General features: G+C 47.4%; 1 protein-coding gene across 1 annotated transcript; it reads right to left on the bottom strand.

Annotated features, from left to right (window-relative positions):
• Window positions 1–404: 404 nt before the first annotated feature.
• LOC137375679 (uncharacterized) lies at window positions 405–13,276 on the bottom strand. Its single transcript, XM_068043068.1, has 6 exons — window positions 13,079–13,276; window positions 5,633–5,686; window positions 4,659–4,840; window positions 4,044–4,567; window positions 2,305–2,757; window positions 405–499 (listed from the first exon to the last, which is right to left on the bottom strand). The coding sequence occupies exons 1-6, from the start codon at window positions 13,274–13,276 to the stop codon at window positions 405–407; spliced, it is 1,506 nt and encodes a 501-aa protein (XP_067899169.1).
• Between the last annotated feature and the right edge of the window lie 9,585 nt (window positions 13,277–22,861).

Genomic DNA, 22,861 nt, shown 5'->3' on the forward strand with positions numbered 1-22,861 from the left:
CAGAGTCACTTTCTACAGAGTCACTTTCTGCAGTCACTTTCCACAGAGTCACCTTCCACAGGGTCACTTCCCACAGAGTCACTTTCCACAGAGTCACTTTCCACAGAAGCACTTTCCACAGCGTCACTTTCTACAGTCTCTTTCCACAGAGTCACTTTCCACAGAGTCATTTTCCACAGGGTCACTTTCTACAGAGTCACTTTCCACAGAGTCACTTTCCACAGAGTCACTTTCCACAGAGTCACTTACCTTAGGGTCACTTTCTACAGAGTCACTTTCCACAGAGTCTCTTTCCACAGAGTCACTTTCTACAGAGTCACTTTCTACAGTCACTTTCCACAGAGTCATCTTCCACAGGGTCACTTCCCACAGAGTCACTTTCTACAGAGTCACTTTCCACAGAGTCACTTTCTACAGTCACTTTCCACAGAGACATTTTCCATAGAGTCAATTTCTACAGAGTCTCTTTCTACAGAGTCACTTTCCACAGGTTCACTTTCTACAGAGTCACTTTCCACAGAGTCACTTTCCACAGAGACACTTTCCACAGAGTCAATTTCTACAGAGTCTCTTTCTGCAGAGTCACTTTCCACAGGGTCACCTTCTGCAGAGTCACTTTCCACAGAGTCACTTTCCACAGAGTCACTTTCCACAGGGTCACTTTCTACAGAGTCACTTTCCACAGAGTCACTTTCCACAGGGTCACTTTCTACAGAGTCACTTTCCACAGTGTCACTTTCCACAGATTCACTTTCTACAGAGTCACTTTCCGCAGAGTCACTTTCTTAAGAGTCACTTTCCACAGAGTCACTTTCCACAGAGTCACTTTCTACAGTCACTTTTCACAGAGTCACTTTCCACAGAGTCACTTTCTACAGAGTCACTTTCCACAGAGTCACTTTCCTTAGGGTCACTTTCTACAGAGTCACTTTCTGCAGAGTCAAATTCTACAGAGTCACTTTCGACAGAGTCACTTTCCACAGAGTCACTTTCCACAGAGTCACTTTCTACAGAGTCACTTTGCACAGTCACTTTCTACAGAGTCACTTTCTACAGAGTCACTTTCCACAGAGTCACTTTCGACAGGGTCACTTTCTAGAGAGTCACTTTCCACAGAGTCACTTTCCACAGAGTCACTTTGCACAGTCACTTTCTACAGAGTCACTTTCTACGGAGTCACTTTCCACAGAGTCACTTTCGACAGGGTCACTTTCCACAGAGTCACTTTCTACAGGGTCACTTTCCACAGAGTCACTTTCCACAGAGTCACTTTCTACAGAGTCATTTTCTACAGTCACTTTCCACAGAGTCACCTTCCACAGAGTCACTTCCCACAGAGTCACTTTCCACAGAGTCTCTTTCCACAGAGTCACTTTCCACAGCGTCACTTTCTACAGTCTCTTTCCACAGAGTCACTTTCCACAGAGTCACTTTCGACAGAGTCACTTTCCACAGAGTCACTTTCCACAGAGTCACTTTCCACAGTCACTTTCCGCAGAGTCATCTTCGACAGGGTCACTTTCCACAGAGTCACTTTCTACAGAGTCACTTTGCACAGTCACTTTCTACAGAGTCACTTTCTACGGAGTCACTTTCCACAGAGTCACTTTCGACAGGGTCACTTTCCACAGAGTCACTTTCTACAGGGTCACTTTCCACAGAGTCACTTTCCACAGAGTCACTTTCTACAGAGTCATTTTCTACAGTCACTTTCCACAGAGTCACCTTCCACAGAGTCACTTCCCACAGAGTCACTTTCCACAGAGTCTCTTTCCACAGAGTCACTTTCCACAGCGTCACTTTCTACAGTCTCTTTCCACAGAGTCACTTTCCACAGAGTCACTTTCGACAGAGTCACTTTCCACAGAGTCACTTTCCACAGAGTCACTTTCCACAGAGTCACTTTCCTTAGGGTCACTTTCTACAGAGTCACTTTCCACAGAGTCACTTTCCACAGAGTCACTTTCTACAGAGTCACTTTCTACAGTCACTTTCCGCAGAGTCATCTTCGACAGGGTCACTTTCCACAGAGTCACTTTCTACAGAGTCACTTTCCACAGAGTCACTTTCCACAGAGTCACTTTCCATAGCCTCTTTCCACAGATTCACTTTCCACAGAGTCACTTTCTACAGGATCACCTTCCACAGGGTCACTTTCCACAGATTCACTTTCCACAGCATCTCTTTCTACAGAGTCACTTTCCACAGGATCACTTTCCACAGGATCACTTTCCACTGAGTCACTTTCTACAGATTCATTTTCCACAGGATCACTTTCCACAGGGTCACTTTCCACAGAGTCACTTTGCACAGGGTCCCTTTCTACAGAGTCACTTTCCACAGGGTCACTTTCCACAGAGTCACTTTCCATAGTGTCACTCTCCGCAGGATCACTTTCCACAGAGTCACTCGCCACAGTGTCACTCTCCACAGGATCACTCTCCACAGGTTCACTTTCCACAGAGTCACTCTCCACAGGGTCACTTTCCACAGAGTCACTCTGTCCAGAATCACTCTCCACAGAGTCACTTTCTACAGGGTCACTTTCCACTGAGTCACTCTCGACAGAGTCACTCTCCACAGAGTCACTCTCCACTGGGTCACTTTCCGCAGAGTCACTCTCTACAGGGTCTCTTTCCACACGGTCACTTTCTGCAGAGTCACTCTCCACCGAGTCACTCTCCACAGGGTCACCTTCCACAGAGTCTCTCTCCACAGGGTCACTTTCTGCAGAGTCACTTTCCACAGGGTCACCTTCTGCAGAGTCACTTTCCACAGAGTCACTTTCCACAGAGTCACTTTCCACAGAGTCACTTTCCACAGGGTCACTTTCTACAGAGTCACTTTCCACAGAGTCACTTTCCACAGGGTCACTTTCTACAGAGTCACTTTCCACAGAGTCACTTTCCACAGATTCACTTTCTACAGAGTCACTTTCCGCAGACTCACTTTCTTAAGAGTCACTTTCCACAGAGTCACTTTCCACAGAGTCACTTTCTACAGTCACTTTTCACAGAGTCACTTTCCACAGAGTCACTTTCTACAGTCACTTTCCACAGAGTCACTTTCCTTAGGGTCACTTTCTACAGAGTCACTTTCTGCAGAGTCAAATTCTACAGAGTCACTTTCGACAGAGTCACTTTCCACAGAGTCACTTTCCACAGAGTCACTTTCTACAGAGTCACTTTGCACAGTCACTTTCTACAGAGTCACTTTCTACAGAGTCACTTTCCACAGAGTCACTTTCGACAGGGTCACTTTCTAGAGAGTCACTTTCCACAGAGTCACTTTCCACAGAGTCACTTTGCACAGTCACTTTCTACAGAGTCACTTTCTACGGAGTCACTTTCCACAGAGTCACTTTCGACAGGGTCACTTTCCACAGAGTCACTTTCTACAGGGTCACTTTCCACAGAGTCACTTTCCACAGAGTCACTTTCTACAGAGTCATTTTCTACAGTCACTTTCCACAGAGTCACCTTCCACAGAGTCACTTCCCACAGAGTCACTTTCCACAGAGTCTCTTTCCACAGAGTCACTTTCCACAGCGTCACTTTCTACAGTCTCTTTCCACAGAGTCACTTTCCACTGAGTCACTTTCGACAGAGTCACTTTCCACAGAGTCACTTTCCACAGAGTCACTTTCCTTAGGGTCACTTTCTACAGAGTCACTTTCCACAGAGTCACTTTCCACAGAGTCACTTTCTACAGAGTCACTTTCTACAGTCACTTTCCACAGAGTCATCTTCGACAGGGTCACTTTCCACAGAGTCACTTTCTACAGAGTCACTTTCCACAGAGTCACTTTCCACAGAGTCACTTTCCATAGCCTCTTTCCACAGATTCACTTTCCACAGAGTCACTTTCTACAGGATCACCTTCCACAGGGTCACTTTCCACAGATTCACTTTCCACAGCGTCTCTTTCTACAGAGTCACTTTCCACAGGATCACTTTCCACAGGATCACTTTCCACTGAGTCACTTTCTACAGATTCATTTTCCACAGGATCACTTTCCACAGGGTCACTTTCCACAGAGTCACTTTGCACAGGGTCACTTTCTACAGAGTCACTTTCCACAGGGTCACTTTCCACAGAGTCACTTTCCATAGTGTCACTCTCCGCAGGATCACTTTCCACAGAGTCACTCTCCACAGTGTCACTCTCCGCAGGATCACTCTCCACAGGTTCACTTTCCACAGAGTCACTCTCCACAGGGTCACTTTCCACAGAGTCACTCTGTCCAGAATCACTCTCCACAGAGTCACTTTCTACAGGGTCACTTTCCACTGAGTCACTCTCGACAGAGTCACTCTCCACAGAGTCACTCTCCACTGGATCACTTTCCGCAGAGTCACTCTCTACAGGGTCACTTTCCACACGGTCACTTTCTGCAGAGTCACTCTCCACCGAGTCACTCTCCACAGGGTCACCTTCCACAGAGTCTCTCTCCACAGGGTCACTCTCCACAGGGTCACTTTCCACAGAGTCACTCTCCACAGGGTCTCTTTCCACAGGGTCACTTTCCGCAGAGTCACTTTCCACAGGGTCCCTTTCCACAGGGTCACTTTCCTCAGAGTCACTCGTTCAATCTCCATAGGGTTTGTCTCCACAGAGTTACTCTCACCAGGGTCACTCTGCACAGGGTCACTCTCCACACTTTCCCCATATCACTATCTGCATGGTCATCCTCTTCAGGGTCACTCTCTCCATGGTTAGGCTCCACAGGGGAAATCTCCACATGATCATTCACCACAGGATCATTCTTCACAGGGTTACTCTCCACAGGGTCACTGTCTACATGGTCACTCTCCAGTGGATCACTCTCCCCTGAGTCACTCTGAATAGGGTAACTCGGTATGGGGTGACTCTTCAATTCGCTACCACAGAAAGCTGTTGAGGTCAAAACATTGTATGTTTTCAAGAAGGAGTTAGATATAGCTCTTGGGTCTACAGGGATCAAAGGGTATGGGGCGAAAGCGGGAACAGGTTACTGAGGTGGATGATCATCCATGATCATAATGAATGGCGGTGCAGGCTCGAAGGGCTAAATGGCCTACTCCTGCTCCTATTTTCTATGTTTCTATGGGTCACTGTCCACAGGTTCACTCACTACAAAATCAGTATCCTCAGTGTCACTCTCCACAGTGTCACTCTATACAGTGTCACTTTCCACAAAACGACTATCCTCAGGGACTCTCTCCACATAGTCACTCACCACAGGGTTACTCTATAAGTGTCACTCTCTAAAGGGTCAGTCTTCAAAAGTTTACCCTCTACATGGTCTCTGCAGGAACACACTTCACAAGGGGCTGGAGTTCATCACCGATGCCGAGAATGGCATTTTAATTTAAGTTGTGTTTTATTTATCTGGTTTTCGAAACTTGTTTATTTAAAATGTATATAAGGGGGCCTGGGGAATAAAGGCCCCCTCAACAAAAATATATAAAAGGGACCTGGGGTATAAAGGTTTCAGTAAAAAAAAAAAACAGGGCTAGATTCTGAGTGAAGCTCCCTGTACATTGTCCCATCAAACACTCCCAGGACAGTTACAGCACAGGGCTAGATTCAGAATAAAGTTCCCCCTTCACTGTTGCCATCAAATATTCCAAGAGTCAGATCGTGTACCTACCCTGTATCTTAACCGGTACCTGTCCTGGAAGTATCTGGTTCTCACATTGAGGTCCTGAAATGAAAGGTTATACCTGTCTGAGTTCAAACATTCTTCCCTTTGACAAATACAACAATTAACATAAACAAAGTTTTTTATGATTTTTCTTCAGTGGCTGATGATTGCTTTAATAAACACAAAATTTCCACATTGAAGGTTGTGTCTTTTCCAGCAGATAATTAAAAATGGAATTCCAAAAGAAAAAAAAACAGGGTTAGATACAGAGTAAAGCTCCCTCTACACTGTCCCCCATCAAACACTCCCAGGGCAGGTACAGCACGGGGTTAGATAAAAAAAGAAAAAACAGGGTTAGATACAGAGTAAAGCTCCCTCTACACTGTCCCCCATCAAACACTCCCAGGACAGGTACAGCACGGGGTTAGATAAAAAAAAACGGGTTAGATAAAAAAAAACGGGTTAGATAAAAAAAAAAGAAAAAAAAAAACAGGGTTAGATACAGAGTAAAGCTCCCTCTACATTGTCCCATCAAACACTGCCAGGACAGGTACAGCACAGGGTTGGCTGCTGGCTAAGTGGAGTATTGACTGCTGATTGCAGCAACGAGTCTCAGCTGACAGTGCTGGTGGCAGTTGGAGGTTGCAGAGGTGGAGAGAGGAGCTACACTGAGCAAGGGAGAGCAGCTACAACTAAGCAGAGGTGAAACTTTAACAACAATCTCCATTAAAGAGAAGGAAGAGACATTTTTTTGGAAACAAGGCTTTGTCTGGAGGTGGGTGCTGAACACCAGTAATTTACTTTGGACTGTTGGGGGAGGAACAAGTGGCTGGAACAACAAGGGGTGGGGCTGCCAATTCAACAGGAATCTGTGCTGCTGCAAAAGCACACAGGGAAGCTCCCTCCCCACCCCAATTGCCAAGCCTGGTCAGCTGAAGCTGCCCAGCTAAACAGACGGAAGGGGATAGATAGTGCCTGGGCAGCTTCAGCTGACCCAGGTGAAGACGACTCCCCCAACCAGAAGACCGGAAGACCAAGTTCAAAGACTGTTTTAAGTGTGCTGTGAGCACCACCTCCAGAAAGCAAGTCATCCCTTACCTCTATTACCTCTCCTCTATTACCTCAGCCTCTCCACTAACCTGTTGTTTGTTTGCTTGTCTTTAATACATATTCAATATTTTCAGTGAATCCCTGGTATTTGGTGTACAAGCCCACAATTTGGGGTGGGTTTAGTTCTTAGACCCATGGCAAGCCCTTCATCACCGGTGGCGGGGCCCTCTACTACCTATGCAGCTGCAGCTTCTGTGGCTGCCCACGTGGCCCCGTCACCCTTTAAATTAATAACATCCAGCCATGGGGTGAAGAGCTATCCCCACCCCAACATGTCTATTGAGGCCTGCGTAAAGGCAATGGCCGAGGTTGTCGGCCCCTCGGCCATTGTTGCGGCCTCAAAGATGTATGGGAAGGCTGTGTTCTTTTTGAGGACCGAGCGGGCGGTGTCCCTGGCCCTGAGTAAGGGGCTCGCTGTGGGGGGGACCTTCCTGCCAGTGGACCCTCTGGGGGCCACTGCGCATCGGATAATGTTGTCCAACGTCCCACCCTTCATTCCCAGTGAGCTCCTCCTCCTCCACCTGCACCATCTGGGGGAGGTGAGGTCGGGGATCACCCCAGTCCGGCACAGCCTCCAACATGTCTACTCCTTCCGCCGCCAGTTAGTTATGCAGCTGGCGCGGGAGGAGGACACGGAGGGCCAATTTTATGTGGAGTTCCAGGGGACGGCCTACCACGTCTTTTGGACCTCGGACGGGGCGCGGTGCCACGTCTGCAAGGGGGTGGGGCATGTTCGGAAGAACTGCCCCAACCTCCCGGCCGCCAGCTCCACCTCGGCGGCCCAGAGTGGTTCCACAGCACCTCCTCCCACTCCACCCACACTTCCAATAGACACCGCTCAGTCGGTTCCGGAGGCTGTGGTTTTCACAGCCTCCGGTGGGGAGGGGAGCGTCCGTCCGAGCGGAAGGAAGACGCGGGGAAAAAAGAAACATCATGAGGCGCGTCCCCTGGACACTTTGACTCAACCTGAGCCTGAGCTCAGCCCAAAGCCCATTCCCATGGAATCCACCTGTCACAGGGCTGGGCTCAGGCCCAGGGTGACTAAAAAGGAAAAAAAGGGTGCGGAGGCGGAGGCCTCTGATGACATGGAGGTCTCTGAGCCTCCGCGCCCTAGTGGGAAAAAGAGGAGAAGGCACCCCTCCACAGAAATAACACAGGGCCCTGAGGTGCTGGGCCCATCTGTTGGAGGGGAGCTGTCTCCTGTTTCGGATCCTCAGGTTCCCCCTACCGCCACCACCAAGGCTGCAAAGTCCGGGCAGGAGCTCCCTATTCCTTCAGGATGGAGGGGAGGGGAAGGCCCCAGTACATGAGGCCCCTCCTGAAGGAGTAAGTGGGGCCCTGCTTGTGGTGGGGGAGCCTGGGAACGCCTCCCATTCCGCCACTGCTACTGGGTCGGGTGCCCTGAATGAAGGGGAGGGCGACGCCCCAGAGGGTGAGCCCTCCCAGCCAGAGTCCACCACCAACCAGGAGACACCTGACCCGGTGAAAACTGAGAATGCTGCCCCATTTGCTGGACCTGTGGGTGCTGGCGGAGCGGGAGATGGCCTCCTCTCTCCACCTCCGGTCTCGGCTCCGGCTGGATTTCCGGAGTCGGGATCTTATGTCTCCCCTGGACCACTCGTTGGCCTGGGGACGGAGGTGGAGGGGGTTCCTGGGCTGCTGGCGCCCACAGGCTCCAGTTTTACAATAGAACCTAGAGAGGACTCCTCCGCCATCGATCCTGGCGGTGGGATCGTGACGGAGGCGGGACCAGCTGGCGCGGCCGGGACATCCGCCCCACAGTGTGTGGTGGATGTGTCGGCTGCTGGCGGTGACGACCCGGAGGAGGATGGGGATTCACTGTGGGGCACGGAGGATGATCTTGATTCCATCGCCAGTGAGGTGGTGGAGTCCCTCGTGCCTCCCACCGAATCTCCTCTCATCCCCACGGCGGAACTCCGGGATTTCCTCGCGGTTTGCAGGGGCTGCCGCAATAAAGTTTAGCTGGCCCTCGACCGCTGGTCGAATCTGGCGCTGATCATCCAGTCCGTCCGTGCTGCCCTGAAGATAACGGGCAAGCGCGCGTGCGTGAAACTGGTTGAGAGGCGCCGTTTTAATATGTTCCTCAATGGGTTGCTGGGGGAGTGGAAGGCCAGGTGCACTTCCACTCCCTCCTCACAGTGAGCTGTTGGTGACGGGTTTTAAGTACCTTTGACATGAAGATAACCATAGCCAGCCTCAACATCAACGGCAGCAGGGGGTCTCACCGCAGATTTCACAATCTCTCAGTCCTTAGGGAAGGGAGATACGCGGTGAGCTTTCTGCAGGAAACCCACACCGTTCCGGGAGACGAAGCCACCTGGCTCCTGGAGTGGCAGGGTGGGGTCTACATGAGTCACCTCACCCCTATTTCTAGTGGGGTGGCTATCTTGTTGGCCCCGACTTTTCAGCCGGAGATCTTGGGGGTCAAGGACCTAGTGCCGGGCCGCTTGCTCCACCTCGCCGTTTGCCTGGGTAGCGTGCCGCTCCACTTTGTGAACATGTATGCGCCCAGGCCCGGCGCGTTGCAAGCGCGCTTCTTTGAAGAAGTGTCTGCTCTCTTGAGCTCCATCGAAAGCGGCGAGTGCACCATCCTCGGGGGGGAGTTTAACTGCACCCTCGAGGTGGGAGATCGCTCCGGTCCCCAGCGCGGCCAAGCGTCGGTGGAGAAGATGAGGGGACTGATCAGCTCCCTTAACTTGGTGGACGTCTGGCGGAATCTCCATCCCAACTCCAGCGCTTTCACGTGGAGGTCTGGAGGAGGAGGGTCGCGAATCGACCGCCTCTACATTTCGCAGGCGTACGCCTCCCGCGTCTCGGCGGCCTCCATGTGGCTGGTGCCGTGCTCGGACCACCGCTTGGTGTGGGCGGAGTTCACTCCTCTCCGCACGTGGGCGGGGTCTGCGTACTGGCACATTAAACAACCGGCTGCTGGAGGACGAGTGATTTCGGGACTCGTTCTGTCGATTCTGGGCCGACTGGAGAAGGAAGCAGGGGGGCTTCTCCTCCTTGAGGCTATGGTGGGATGTGGGCAAGACTCACATCCGCGTCTTCTGTCAGGAGTACGCGAAGGGGTCGACCAAGAGGCGGGAAGCCGAGATCGGGCGCCTTGAGAGGGAGGTGCTCGACTTGGAGTCCCGCCTCGGTCATGCCGTTGTGGACCCGGCCCTGTGACAGGCGTACAAAGAGAAGAAGGGCGCGCTGAGGGACCTGCAGCTCATAGTGTCCCGAGGCGCATACGTGAGGTCGCGGATCCAGATCCTGGAAGATTTGGACTGCGCCTCGCCCTTCTTCTACTCGCTGGAAAAGTGGCGGGGGGTCTGTAAGCAGCTCGTTGAGCTGCTGGCCGACGATGGATCCTCCATCACGGATCTGGAGGGAATGGGCCTCCTGGTCCGTACTTATTACAGTGCGTTGTTCTCTCCGGATCCGTCCAGCGAGGATGCGCGCAGAGTTTTGTGGGAGGACCTGCCGCAGGTCAGCCCGGAGGGCGCCGAAGGATTGGAGGCTCCGCTCACATTGGCGGAGCTGACTGGCGCCCTCCACCAGCTCTCAAGGGGCAAATCCCCAGGGCTGGATGGGTTGACCGTGGAGTTCCTCAGGGCGTTCTGGGACGTCCTGGGTGACGATTACGCGCAGGTCCTGGGGGAAAGCCTGGCGACCGGGGAGATGCCCCTCTCGTGGCGCAGGGCGGTCATCGTCCTGCTGCCGAAGAGGGGCGATCTCCGCCTGCTTAAAAACTGGCGTCCGGTCTCCCTCCTCAGCACGGATTATAAGATATTTGCCCGGGCTATGTCTACCCGCCTGGGCTCCGTGCTGGCCCACATGATCCACCCCGACCAGTCCTACACGGTCCCGGGCCGGTCCATCCAGGACAACATCCACCTGGTCCGGGACCTGATCCATCTTTCCCAGAGGACTGGTCAGTCGGTCGCCTTTCTCTCCCTCGATCAGGAGAAGGCGTTCGACAGGGTGGATCACGATTACCTTTTCGGGACTCTGCGCGCTTTCGGACTCGGGCCGCATTTTGTGGCCCGGGTCCGACTTTTATACGCCGCCGCAGAGTGTCTAGTCAAAGTTAACAGGTCCTTGACGGCGCCCCTTCGCTTTGGGAGAGGAGTGCGTCAGGGGTGCCCCATGTCCGGCCAATTGTATACCATCTGCGTGGAGCCCTTCCTGTGCCTGCTTCGCAGGAGGTTGACGGGATTGGCTCTGCGCGAGCCGGCCATGCGGGTCGTCCTCTCGGCTTACGCCGACGACGTGCTCCTCGCAATCACAGATCCCGTTGACTTGCGGAGGAAGCTTGACTGCCAGCAGACCTTTTCTGCCGCGTCCTCCGCGAGGATCAATTGGGAGAAATGTTCCGGACTCCTGGTTGGTCAGTGGCGGGTGGACTCTCTGCCGGAGGAGATGACACCTTTTGCGTGGAGCACCACGCACCTCCTCTATCTGCCTCTATCCACCTTAGCCCCGCTGAGGAAGCCTGGCCGGCAAACTGGCAGGAGTTGGAGGCGAAAGTCACCGCTCGGCTGGGACGCTGGACAGGACTGCTCCGAGTGCTTTCCTACAGGGGCCGAGCGTTGGTCATAAACCAACTGGTGGCCTCCATGTTGTGGTACCGGTTGGTCACTTTGGGCCCCCCCCCCCTGTATTTGCCACCAAGATCCAGAAGAAACTCGTCGATTTCTTCTGGGGCAAGAGGAAACACTGGGTCTCTGCCGCGGTCCTGAGTCTCCCGATCGAGGAGGGCGGTCAGTCGCTGGTGTGCGTCCGCACCCAGGCTGCGACTCTCCGCCTTCGGACCCTGCAGAGATACTTGTACGTCGAGCGTCCTCCCAGATGGTGTGCGCTGACGACGTATTTTTTCCGCCAGTGTCACTGCCTTCAAGACGACACGCAGCTCCCGGTGGAGTCCGTTAGCCGCGCCTCTCTGAGGGAGTTGCCTGTCTTTTACCGGGATCTATTCCGAGTCTGGAACATGGTCGCCTCCAGTCAGGGCGCTCCCCCGCCGGCGGAGGAGAGCGCCTCGGCTGTCTGGGCGGCCGACTCCGGGGATGGTCCGGCGGGCGGAGGAGTAGCCGAAACACCTGGGACGCCCCTCACTGCGGGTGGCGAGGGGGCTCGGGAGTGTGGAGCGATCCCGGGCGAGATGACCCCCGCTCGGCCGGAACTGCCCAGGCCCCGAAACCCTCCTCGGGAGCCGATCCCGCACAACCCGAGCCGCCTCTCGGAAATGCCCTCCGTGCCATTCCAATCGGCGCGGAGGGGTTTCCTGTACGGGCTACTCCTGCACACTCTGCACTTCCTCGCCCTTGTCAACCGGCCGGACACACCCTGGCGGTCCGCGCTGCCATCTGGCTGCGAGGGGAAACCCCGATGGAGGTCTCTCTATGCGGGAGTCTTCCCCCTTTACATCGGGGACCTGGGATGGAGGGTGCTGCACAGAGCAGTCCCGTGCAATAGACTTTTAAGTAGGTTCACGGACTCCCAGGCCGCCTGTACTTTCTGCGGCCTGGACGAGTCCGTGTTCCACATTTATACGGAGTGTGCGAGGTTGCAGCCCCTCTTTGAGTATCTGAAGGGGCTGCTCCTCAAATTCTGGCTGCACTTCAGTCCCACGCTCCTGATCTTTGGGCACCCGGTGCAGAGGGGCTTGGGCCGGGAGGAGGATATCCTCGTCGGTCTGCTCCTGGGCCTGGCCAAGGTGGCAATTCACAGGTCCAGGTTGCGGGCCGTCGGGGGTTCCGTCCTCCCTGATTGCCTGCCCCTCTTCCGCGGTTACGTTCGCGCCTGGGTGTCCCTGGAGAAGGAGCATGCGGTGTCCGCTGGTACGCTTGAGGCCTTCCGCGACCGGTGGGCACCGCAGGGACTGGAGTGCATCGTTGACGCCGAGAATGGCATTTTAATTTGAGTTTTTTGTTTATTTATCTGGTTTTAATAAAGTTATTTTAAAAATATAAGTGCGTAGATAAAGGGGGCCTGAGGAATAAAGGCCCCCTCGACATAAAATATATAAAAGGGGCCTGGGGTATAAAGGCCACCTTGGAAAAAAGAAAAAAAAAAGGGGATTAGAAAAAAAAACGGGCAGAGATACAGAGTAAAGCTCCCTCTACACTGTCCCCATCAAAAAAAAAGTGTTAGATACAGAGTAAAGCTCCCTCTACACCGTCCCTATCAAAAAAAAAGGGTTAGATACAGAGTAAAGCTCCCTCTACACTGTCCCCATCAAAAAAAAAGTGTTAGATACAGAGTAAAGCTCCCTCTACACTGTCCCATCAAACACTTCCAAGAAAGAAAAAATAATAACAAAATAAGGTCATTCACCACAGGCTCATGCAAGGCAGAGTAAATCTCCACAAAGTCAGTCTCCATTGGGTCATTCTCCACAGGATCACTCTCCACAGATTGACTCTCCACAGGATCACTCACCACAGGGTCAATCCCCATAGGGTCATGCTCCGTGAGTTCATCTTCCACAGGGCCACTGGCCACAGGGCCACTCTTCTCAGTTGCATGCCTCATGGGATTACTCTACACTTGGTCATACTCGACAGGGTCACTCTTCGCAGATATCATCCCTGCCTCCGCAGGATCTGGAGTGCATCATTGATGCAGACAATGTAATTTTAATACGAGTTTTTGTCTTATTTATTCAATTTTAATAAGGTTATTTTATAAAATCTACATAAGTGGGGTCCAGAGGAGTAAAGGTCCACTCGACAAATAATATATAAAAGGGTCTTGGGTATAAAGGCTTCGGAAAAAAAGGGTTAGATTCAGAGTAAAGAAAAAACGAAAAAATAAGACATCATCCCTGCACCGTTATCGATGATGAACACTGAGAACTGATGTGTAAACATCTCAGTACAGAGAAATACTTTGGAGAAAGAGAACAGGTACTGGCCTTAACTACTGAAAACTGAACCCATCACAGATAACTGTACCCATCATAGATAACAGTACATATCACAGATAACTGTACATATCACAGATAACTGTACACAATGCAGATAACTGTACCTATCACAGATAACTGTACACAATGCAGATAACTGTACCTATCACAGATAACTGTGCATATCACAGATAACTGTACCCAATACAGATAAATGTAGCCAAAACGGATAACTGTACACATCACAGATAACTGCACCCATCACAGATAACTGCACACATCACAAATAACTGTACACATCACAGATAACAGCACCCATCACAGATAACAACACACATCACAGATATCTGTACACATCACAGATAACTGTACACATCACAGATAACTGCACACATCACAGATAACTGCACCCATCACAGATAACTGTACACATCACAGATAACTGCACCCATCACAGATAACTGTACACATCACATATAACTGTACACATCACAGGTAACTGCACCCATCACAGATAACTGCACACATCACATATAACGGTACCCATCACAGATAACTGCACCCATCACAGATAACTGTGCACATAACAGATAACTGTACCTATCACAGATAAATGTACACATCACAGAAAACTGTACACATCACAGATAACTGCACCCATCACAGGTAACTGCACTCATCACAGATAACTGAACACATCACAGATAACTGCACCCATCACAGGTAACTGCACCCATCACAGATAACTGCACCCATCACAGATAACTGTGCACATCACAGATAACTGTACACATCACAGATAATTGCACACATCACAAATAACTGTACACATCACAAATAACTGCTCACACCACAGATAACTGTACACATCACAAATAACTGGACAGATCACAGATAACTGCACACACCACAGATAACTGCACACATCACAGACAACTGTACACATCACAGATAACTGTACCCATAACAGATAACTGCATCCATCACAGATAACTGCACACATCACAGATAACTGTACACATAACAGATAACTGCACACATCACAGATCAATGTACACATCACAGATAACTGTACCCATAACAGATAACTGCACCCATCACAGATAACTGCACACACCACAGATAACTGTACACATCACAGATTACTGTACACATCACAGATAACTGCTCACACCACAGATAACTGTACACATCACAAATAACTGTACATATCACAGATAACGGTACCCATCACAGATAACTGTACACACCACAGATAACTGTACACATCACAAATAACTGCTCACACCACAGATAACTGTACCCATCACAGATAACTGTACACATCACAAATAACTGCTCACACCACAGATAACTGTACACATCACAAATAACTGTACATATCAAAGATAACTGTACACATCACAGACAACTGTACACACCACAAATAAGTGTACATATCACAGATAACTGTACACACCACAGATAACTGTACACATCACAAATAACTGTACACATCACAAATAACTGCTCACACCACAGATAACTGTACACATCACAAATAACTGTACATGTCACAGATAACTGTACACACCACAGATAACTGTACACATCACAGATAACTGCTCACACCACAGATAACTGTACACATCACAAATAACTGTACATATCACAGATAACTGTACCCATCACAGATAACTGTACACACCACAGATAAATGTACACATCACAAATATCTGCTCACACCACAGATAACTGTACACATCACACATAACTGTACATATCACAGATAACTGTACACATCACAGATAACTGTACGCACCACAGATAACTGTACACATCACAGATAACTGTATCCATCACAGATAACTGCACCCATCACAGATAACTGCACCAATCACAGATAGCTGTGCACATCACAGATAACTGCACACATCACAGATAACTGCACACATCACAGATAACTGCACACATCACAAATAACTGCACCCATCACAGATAACTGTCCACATCACAGATAACTGTACACATCACAGATAACTGTACACATCACAAATAATGGCTCACACCACAGACAACTGCAAACATCACAGATAACTGCACCCATCACAGATAACTGTACACATCACAGATAACTGCACCCATCACAGATAACTGTGCACATCACAGATAACTGTACCTATCACAGATAAATGTACCCATGACAGATAACTGTACACATCACAGATAACTACACTCATCACAGATAACTGTACATATCACAGATAACTGCACCCATCACAGGTAACTGCACTCATCACAGATAACTGAACACATCACAGATAACTGCAGCCATCACAGATCACTGTACACATCACAGATAACTGCACCCATCACAGACAACTGCACCCATCACAGATAACTGTGCACATCACAGATAACTGTACACATCACAGATAACTGCACACATCACAAATAACTGTACACATCACAAATAATGGCTCACACCACAGATAACTGTACATATCACAGATAACTGTGCAAATCACAAATAACTGCTCACACCACAGATAACTGTACACAGCACAAATAACTGTACATATCACAGATAAATGTACACATCACAGATAACTGCACACATCACAGATAACTGTACCCAGAACAGATAAATGCATCCATCACAAAAAACTGCACACATCACAGGTAAATGTACCCATAACAGATAACCGCACACATCACAGATAACTGTACACATCACAGATAACTGTACCCATGACAGATAACAGCACCCATTACAGATAACTGCACACACCACAGATAACTGTACACATCACAGATAACTGTACACGTCACAAATAACTGCTCACACCACAGATAACTGTACACATCACAAATAACTGTACATATCACAGATAACTGTACCCATCAAAGATAACTGTACACACCACAGATAACTGTACACATCACAAATAACTGCTCACACCACAGATAACTGTACACATCACAGATAACTGTACACATCACAAATAACTGCTCACGCCACAGATAAGTGTACACATCACAAATAACTGTACATATCACAGATAACTGTACCCATCACAGATAACTGTACACACCACAGATAACTGTACACATCACAAATAACTGCTCACACCACAGATAACTGTACACATCACAGATAACTTTACACATCACAAATAACTGCTCACACCACAGATAACTGGACACATCACAAAGAACTGTACATATCACAGATAACTGTACACATCACAGATAACTGCACGCACCACAGATAACTGTACACATCACAGATAAGTGTACACATCACAGATAACTGCACACATCACAGATAACTATACCCATAACAGATAACTGCATCCATCACAGATAACTGCACACTTCACAGATAACTGTACCCATAACAGATAACTGCACAAATCACAGATAACTGTACACATCACAGATAACTGTACCCATAACAGATAACTGCACCCATCACAGATAACTGCACACACCACAGATAACTGTACACATCACAGATAACTGTACACATCACAGATAACTGTACATATCACAGATAACTGTAGCCATCACAGATAACTGCACACACCACAGATAACTGTACACATCACAGATAACTGCACCCATCATAGGTAACAGCACCCATCACAGATAACCGTAAACATCACAGATAACTGCACCCATCACAGATAACTGCACCCATCACAGATAACTGTGCACATCACAGATAACTGTGCTCATCACAGATAAATGCACGCATCACAGATAACTGCACCAATCACAGATAGCTGTGCACATCACAGAGAACTGTACACATCACAGATAACTGCACACATCACAGATAACTGTACACATCACAGATAACAGCACCCATCACAGATAACTGTGCACATCACAGATAACTGTACACATCACAGATAACAGCACCCGACACAGATAACTGTACACATCACAGATAACTGCAAACATCACATATAACTGCACACATCACAGATAACTGTACATATCACAGATAACTGCGTCCATCACAGATAACTGTACACATCACAGATAACTGTACACATCACAGGTAACTGGACCCATCACAGATAACTGCACACATCACAGATATTTGCACCCATCACATATAACTGCACCCATCACAGATAACTGTGCACATCACAGATAACTGTACACATCACAGATAACTGCACACATCACAAATAACTGTACACATCACAAGTAACTGCTCACACCACAGATAACTGTACACACCACAGATAACTGAACACATCACAAATAACTGTACATATCACAGATAACTGTACCCATCACAGATAACTGCACACACCACAGATAACAGCACACATCACAGATAACTGGACACATCACAGATAACTGCACACATCACAGATAACTGTACCCATCACAGATAACTGCACCCATCACAGATAACTGCTCACACCATAGATAACTGTACACATCATCGATAACTGTACACATCACAGATAACTGTACATATCACAGATAACTGTAGCCATCACAGATACCTGCACACACCACAGATAACTGTACACATCACAGATAACTGCACACATCACAGGTAACTGCACCCATCACAGATAACCGTACACATCACAGATAACAGCACACATCACAGATAACTGCACCCATCACAGATAACTGCACACATCACAAATAACTGTACATATCAAAGATAACTGTACACATCACAGACAACTGTACACACCACAAATAAGTGTACATATCACAGATAACTGTACACACCACAGATAACTGTACACATCACAAATAACTGTACACATCACAAATAACTGCTCACACCACAGATAACTGTACACATCACAAATAACTGTACATGTCACAGATAACTGTACACACCACAGATAACTGTACACATCACAAATAACTGCTCACACCACAGATAACTGTACACATCACAAATAACTGTACATATCACAGATAACTGTACCCATCACAGATAACTGTACACACCACAGATAAATGTACACATCACAAATAACTGCTCACACCACAGATAACTGTACACATCACACATAACTGTACATATCACAGATAACTGTACACATCACAGATAACTGTACGCACCACAGATAACTGTACACATCACAGATAACTGTATCCATCACAGATAACTGCACCCATCACAGATAACTGCACCAATCACAGATAGCTGTGCACATCACAGGTAACTGCACACATCACAGATAACTGCTCACAGCACAAATAACTGCACCCATCACAGATAACTGTACACATCACAGACAACTGCAAACATCACAGATAACTGCACCCATCACAGATAACTGTACACATCACAGATAACTGTACACATCACAGATAACTGTATCCATCACAGATAACTGCACCCATCACAGATAACTGCACAAATCACAGATAGCTGTGCACATCACAGATAACTGCACACATCACAGATAACTGCACACATCACAGATAACTGCACACATCACAAATAAGTGCACCCATCACAGATAACTGTACACATCACAGACAACTGCAAACATCACAGATAACTGCACCCATCACACATAACTGTACACATCACAGATAACTGCACCCATCACAGACAACTGTACACATCACAGACAACTGCAAACATCACAGATGACTGCACCCATCACAGATAACTGTACACATCACAGATAACTGCACCCATCACAGATAACTGTGCACATCACAGATAACTGTACCTATCACAGATAAATGTACCCATAACAGATAACTGTACACATCACAGATAACTGCACTCATCACAGATAACTGTACATATCACAGATAACTGCACCCATCACAGGTAACTGCACTCATCACAGATAACTGAACACATCAGAGATAACTGCAGCCATCACAGATCACTGTACACATCACAGATAACTGCACCCATCACAGACAACTGCACCCATCACAGATAACTGTGCACATCACAGATAACTGTACACATCACAGATAACTGCACACATCACAAATAACTGTACACATCACAGATAAATGTACACATCACAGATAACTGTGCACATCACAAATAACTGCTCACACCACAGATAACTGTACACATCACAGATAAATGTACACATCACAGATAACTGCACACATCACAGATAACTGTACACATCACAGATAACTGTACCCATGACAGATAACAGCACCCATTACAGATAACTGCACACACCACAGATAACTGTACACATCACAGATAACTGTACACATCACAAATAACTGCTCACACCACAGATAACTGTACACATCACAAATAACTGTACATATCACAGATAACTGTACCCATCAAAGATAACTGTACACACCACAGATAACTGTACACATCACAAATAACTGCTCACACCACAGATAACTGTACACATCACAGATAACTGTACACATCACAAATAACTGCTCACGCCACAGATAAGTGTACACATCACAAATAACTGTACATATCACAGATAACTGTACCCATCACAGATAACTGTACACACCACAGATAACTGTACACATCACAAATAACTGCTCACACCACAGATAACTGTACACATCACAGATAACTGTACACATCACAAATAACTGCTCACACCACAGATAACTGGACACATCGCAAAGAACTGTACATATCACAGATAACTGTACCCATCACAGATAACTTCACGAACCACAGATAACTGTGCACATCACAGATAAGTGTACACATCACAGATAACTGCACACATCACAGATAACTATACCCATAACAGATAACTGCATCCATCACAGATAACTGCACACTTCACAGATAACTGTACCCATAACAGATAACTGCACAAATCACAGATAACTGTACACATCACAGATAACTGTGCACATCACAGATAACTGCACACATCAGAGAAAACTGTGCCCATCACATATAACTGTACACATCACAGATAACAGCACCCATCACAGATAACTGCACACATCACAGATAACTGTACCCATTACAGAAAGCTGCACCCATCACAGATAACTGCATACACCACAGATAACTGTACCCATCACAGATAACTGCATACATCACAGATAACGGTACCCATAACAGATAACTGCACCCATCACAGATAACTGTACACACCGCAGATAACTGTACACATCACAGATAACTGTACACATCACAGATAACTGGATCCACCACAGATAACTGCATACATCACAGATAAATGTACACATCACAGATAACTGCTCACACCACAGATAACTGTACACATCACAGATAACTGTACATATCACAGATAACTGTGCACATCACAGATAACTGTAAACATCACAGATAACTGTACCTATAACAGATAACTGCACCCATCACAGATAACTGCTCACAGCACAGATAACTGTACACATCACAGATAAATGTGCACATCACAGATAACTGTACCTATCACAGATAACTGTACATATCACAGATAACTGTACACATCACACATAACTGTACCCACCACAGATAACTGCATACATCAGAGATAACAGCTCACATCACAGATAACTGTACCCATCACAGATAAATGTGCACATCACATATAACTGTAAACATCACAGATAACTGCACCTATAACAGATAACTGAACCCATCACAGATAACTGCTCACAGCACAGATAACTGCACACATCACAGATAAATGTGCACATCACAGATAACTGTACCTATCACAGATAACTGTACATATCACAGATAACTGTACACATCACACATAACTGTACCCACCACAGATAACTGCATACATCACAGATAACAGCTCACATCACAGATAGCTGCACACACCACAGATAACTGTGCACATCACAGATAAATGTACACATCACAGATAACTGCACCCATCACAGATAAATGTACACATCACAGATAACTGTACATATCACAGATAACTGTGCACATCACATTTAACTGTACACATCACAGATAACAGCACCCATCACAGATAACTGCACACATCACAGATAACTGTACCCATCACAGATAAATGTGCACATCACATATAACTGTAAACATCACAGATAACTGTACCTATAACAGATAACTGCACCCATCACAGATAACTGCTCACAGCACAGATAACTGTACACATCACAGATAAATGTGCACATCACAGATAACTGTACCTATCACAGATAACTGTACATATCACAGATAACTGTACACATCACACATAACTGTACCCACCACAGATAACTGCATACATCACAGATAACAGCTCACATCACAGATAGCTGCACACACCACAGATAACTGTGCACATCACAGATAACTGTACACATCACACTTAACTGCATACATCACAGATAACTGTACACATCACAGATAACTGCTCACACCACTGATAACTGTACACATCACAGATAACTGTACATATCACATATAACTGTGCACATCACAGATAACTGTACACACCACCGATAACTGTACACATCACTGATAACTGTACCCATCACAGATAACTGCACCCATCACAGATAAATGTACACATCACAGATAACTGTGCATATCACACATAACTGTGCACATCACATATCACTGTACACATCACAGATAACAGCACCCATCACAGATAACTGTACCAATAACAGATAACAGCACCCATCACAGATAACTGCATACACCACAGATAACTGTACACATCACAGATAACTGCACCCATAACACATAACTGCACCCATCACAGATAACTGCACACACCACAGATAACTGGACACATCACAGATAACTGCACACATCACAGATAACTGTACCCATAACAGATAACTGCACCCATCACAGATAACTGCTCACACCAAAGATAACTGTACACATCATCGATAACTGTACACATCACAGATAACTGTACATATCACAGATAACTGTAGCCATCACAGATACCTGCACACACCACAGATAACTGTACACATCACAGATAACTGCACAAATCACAGGTAACTGCACACATCACAGGTAACTGCACCCATCACAGATAACCGTACACATCACAGATAACAGCACACATCACAGATAACTGCACCCATCACAGATAACTGTACACATCACAAATAACTGTACATATCAAAGATAACTGTACACATCACAGACAACTGTACACACCACAAATAAGTGTACATATCACAGATAACTGTACACACCACAGATAACTGTACACATCACAAATAACTGTACACATCACAAATAACTGCTCACACCACAGATAACTGTACACATC

Source organism: Heterodontus francisci, chromosome 12 (genome assembly GCF_036365525.1).
Source record: "Heterodontus francisci isolate sHetFra1 chromosome 12, sHetFra1.hap1, whole genome shotgun sequence".
NCBI classification, from domain to species: domain Eukaryota; kingdom Metazoa; phylum Chordata; class Chondrichthyes; order Heterodontiformes; family Heterodontidae; genus Heterodontus; species Heterodontus francisci.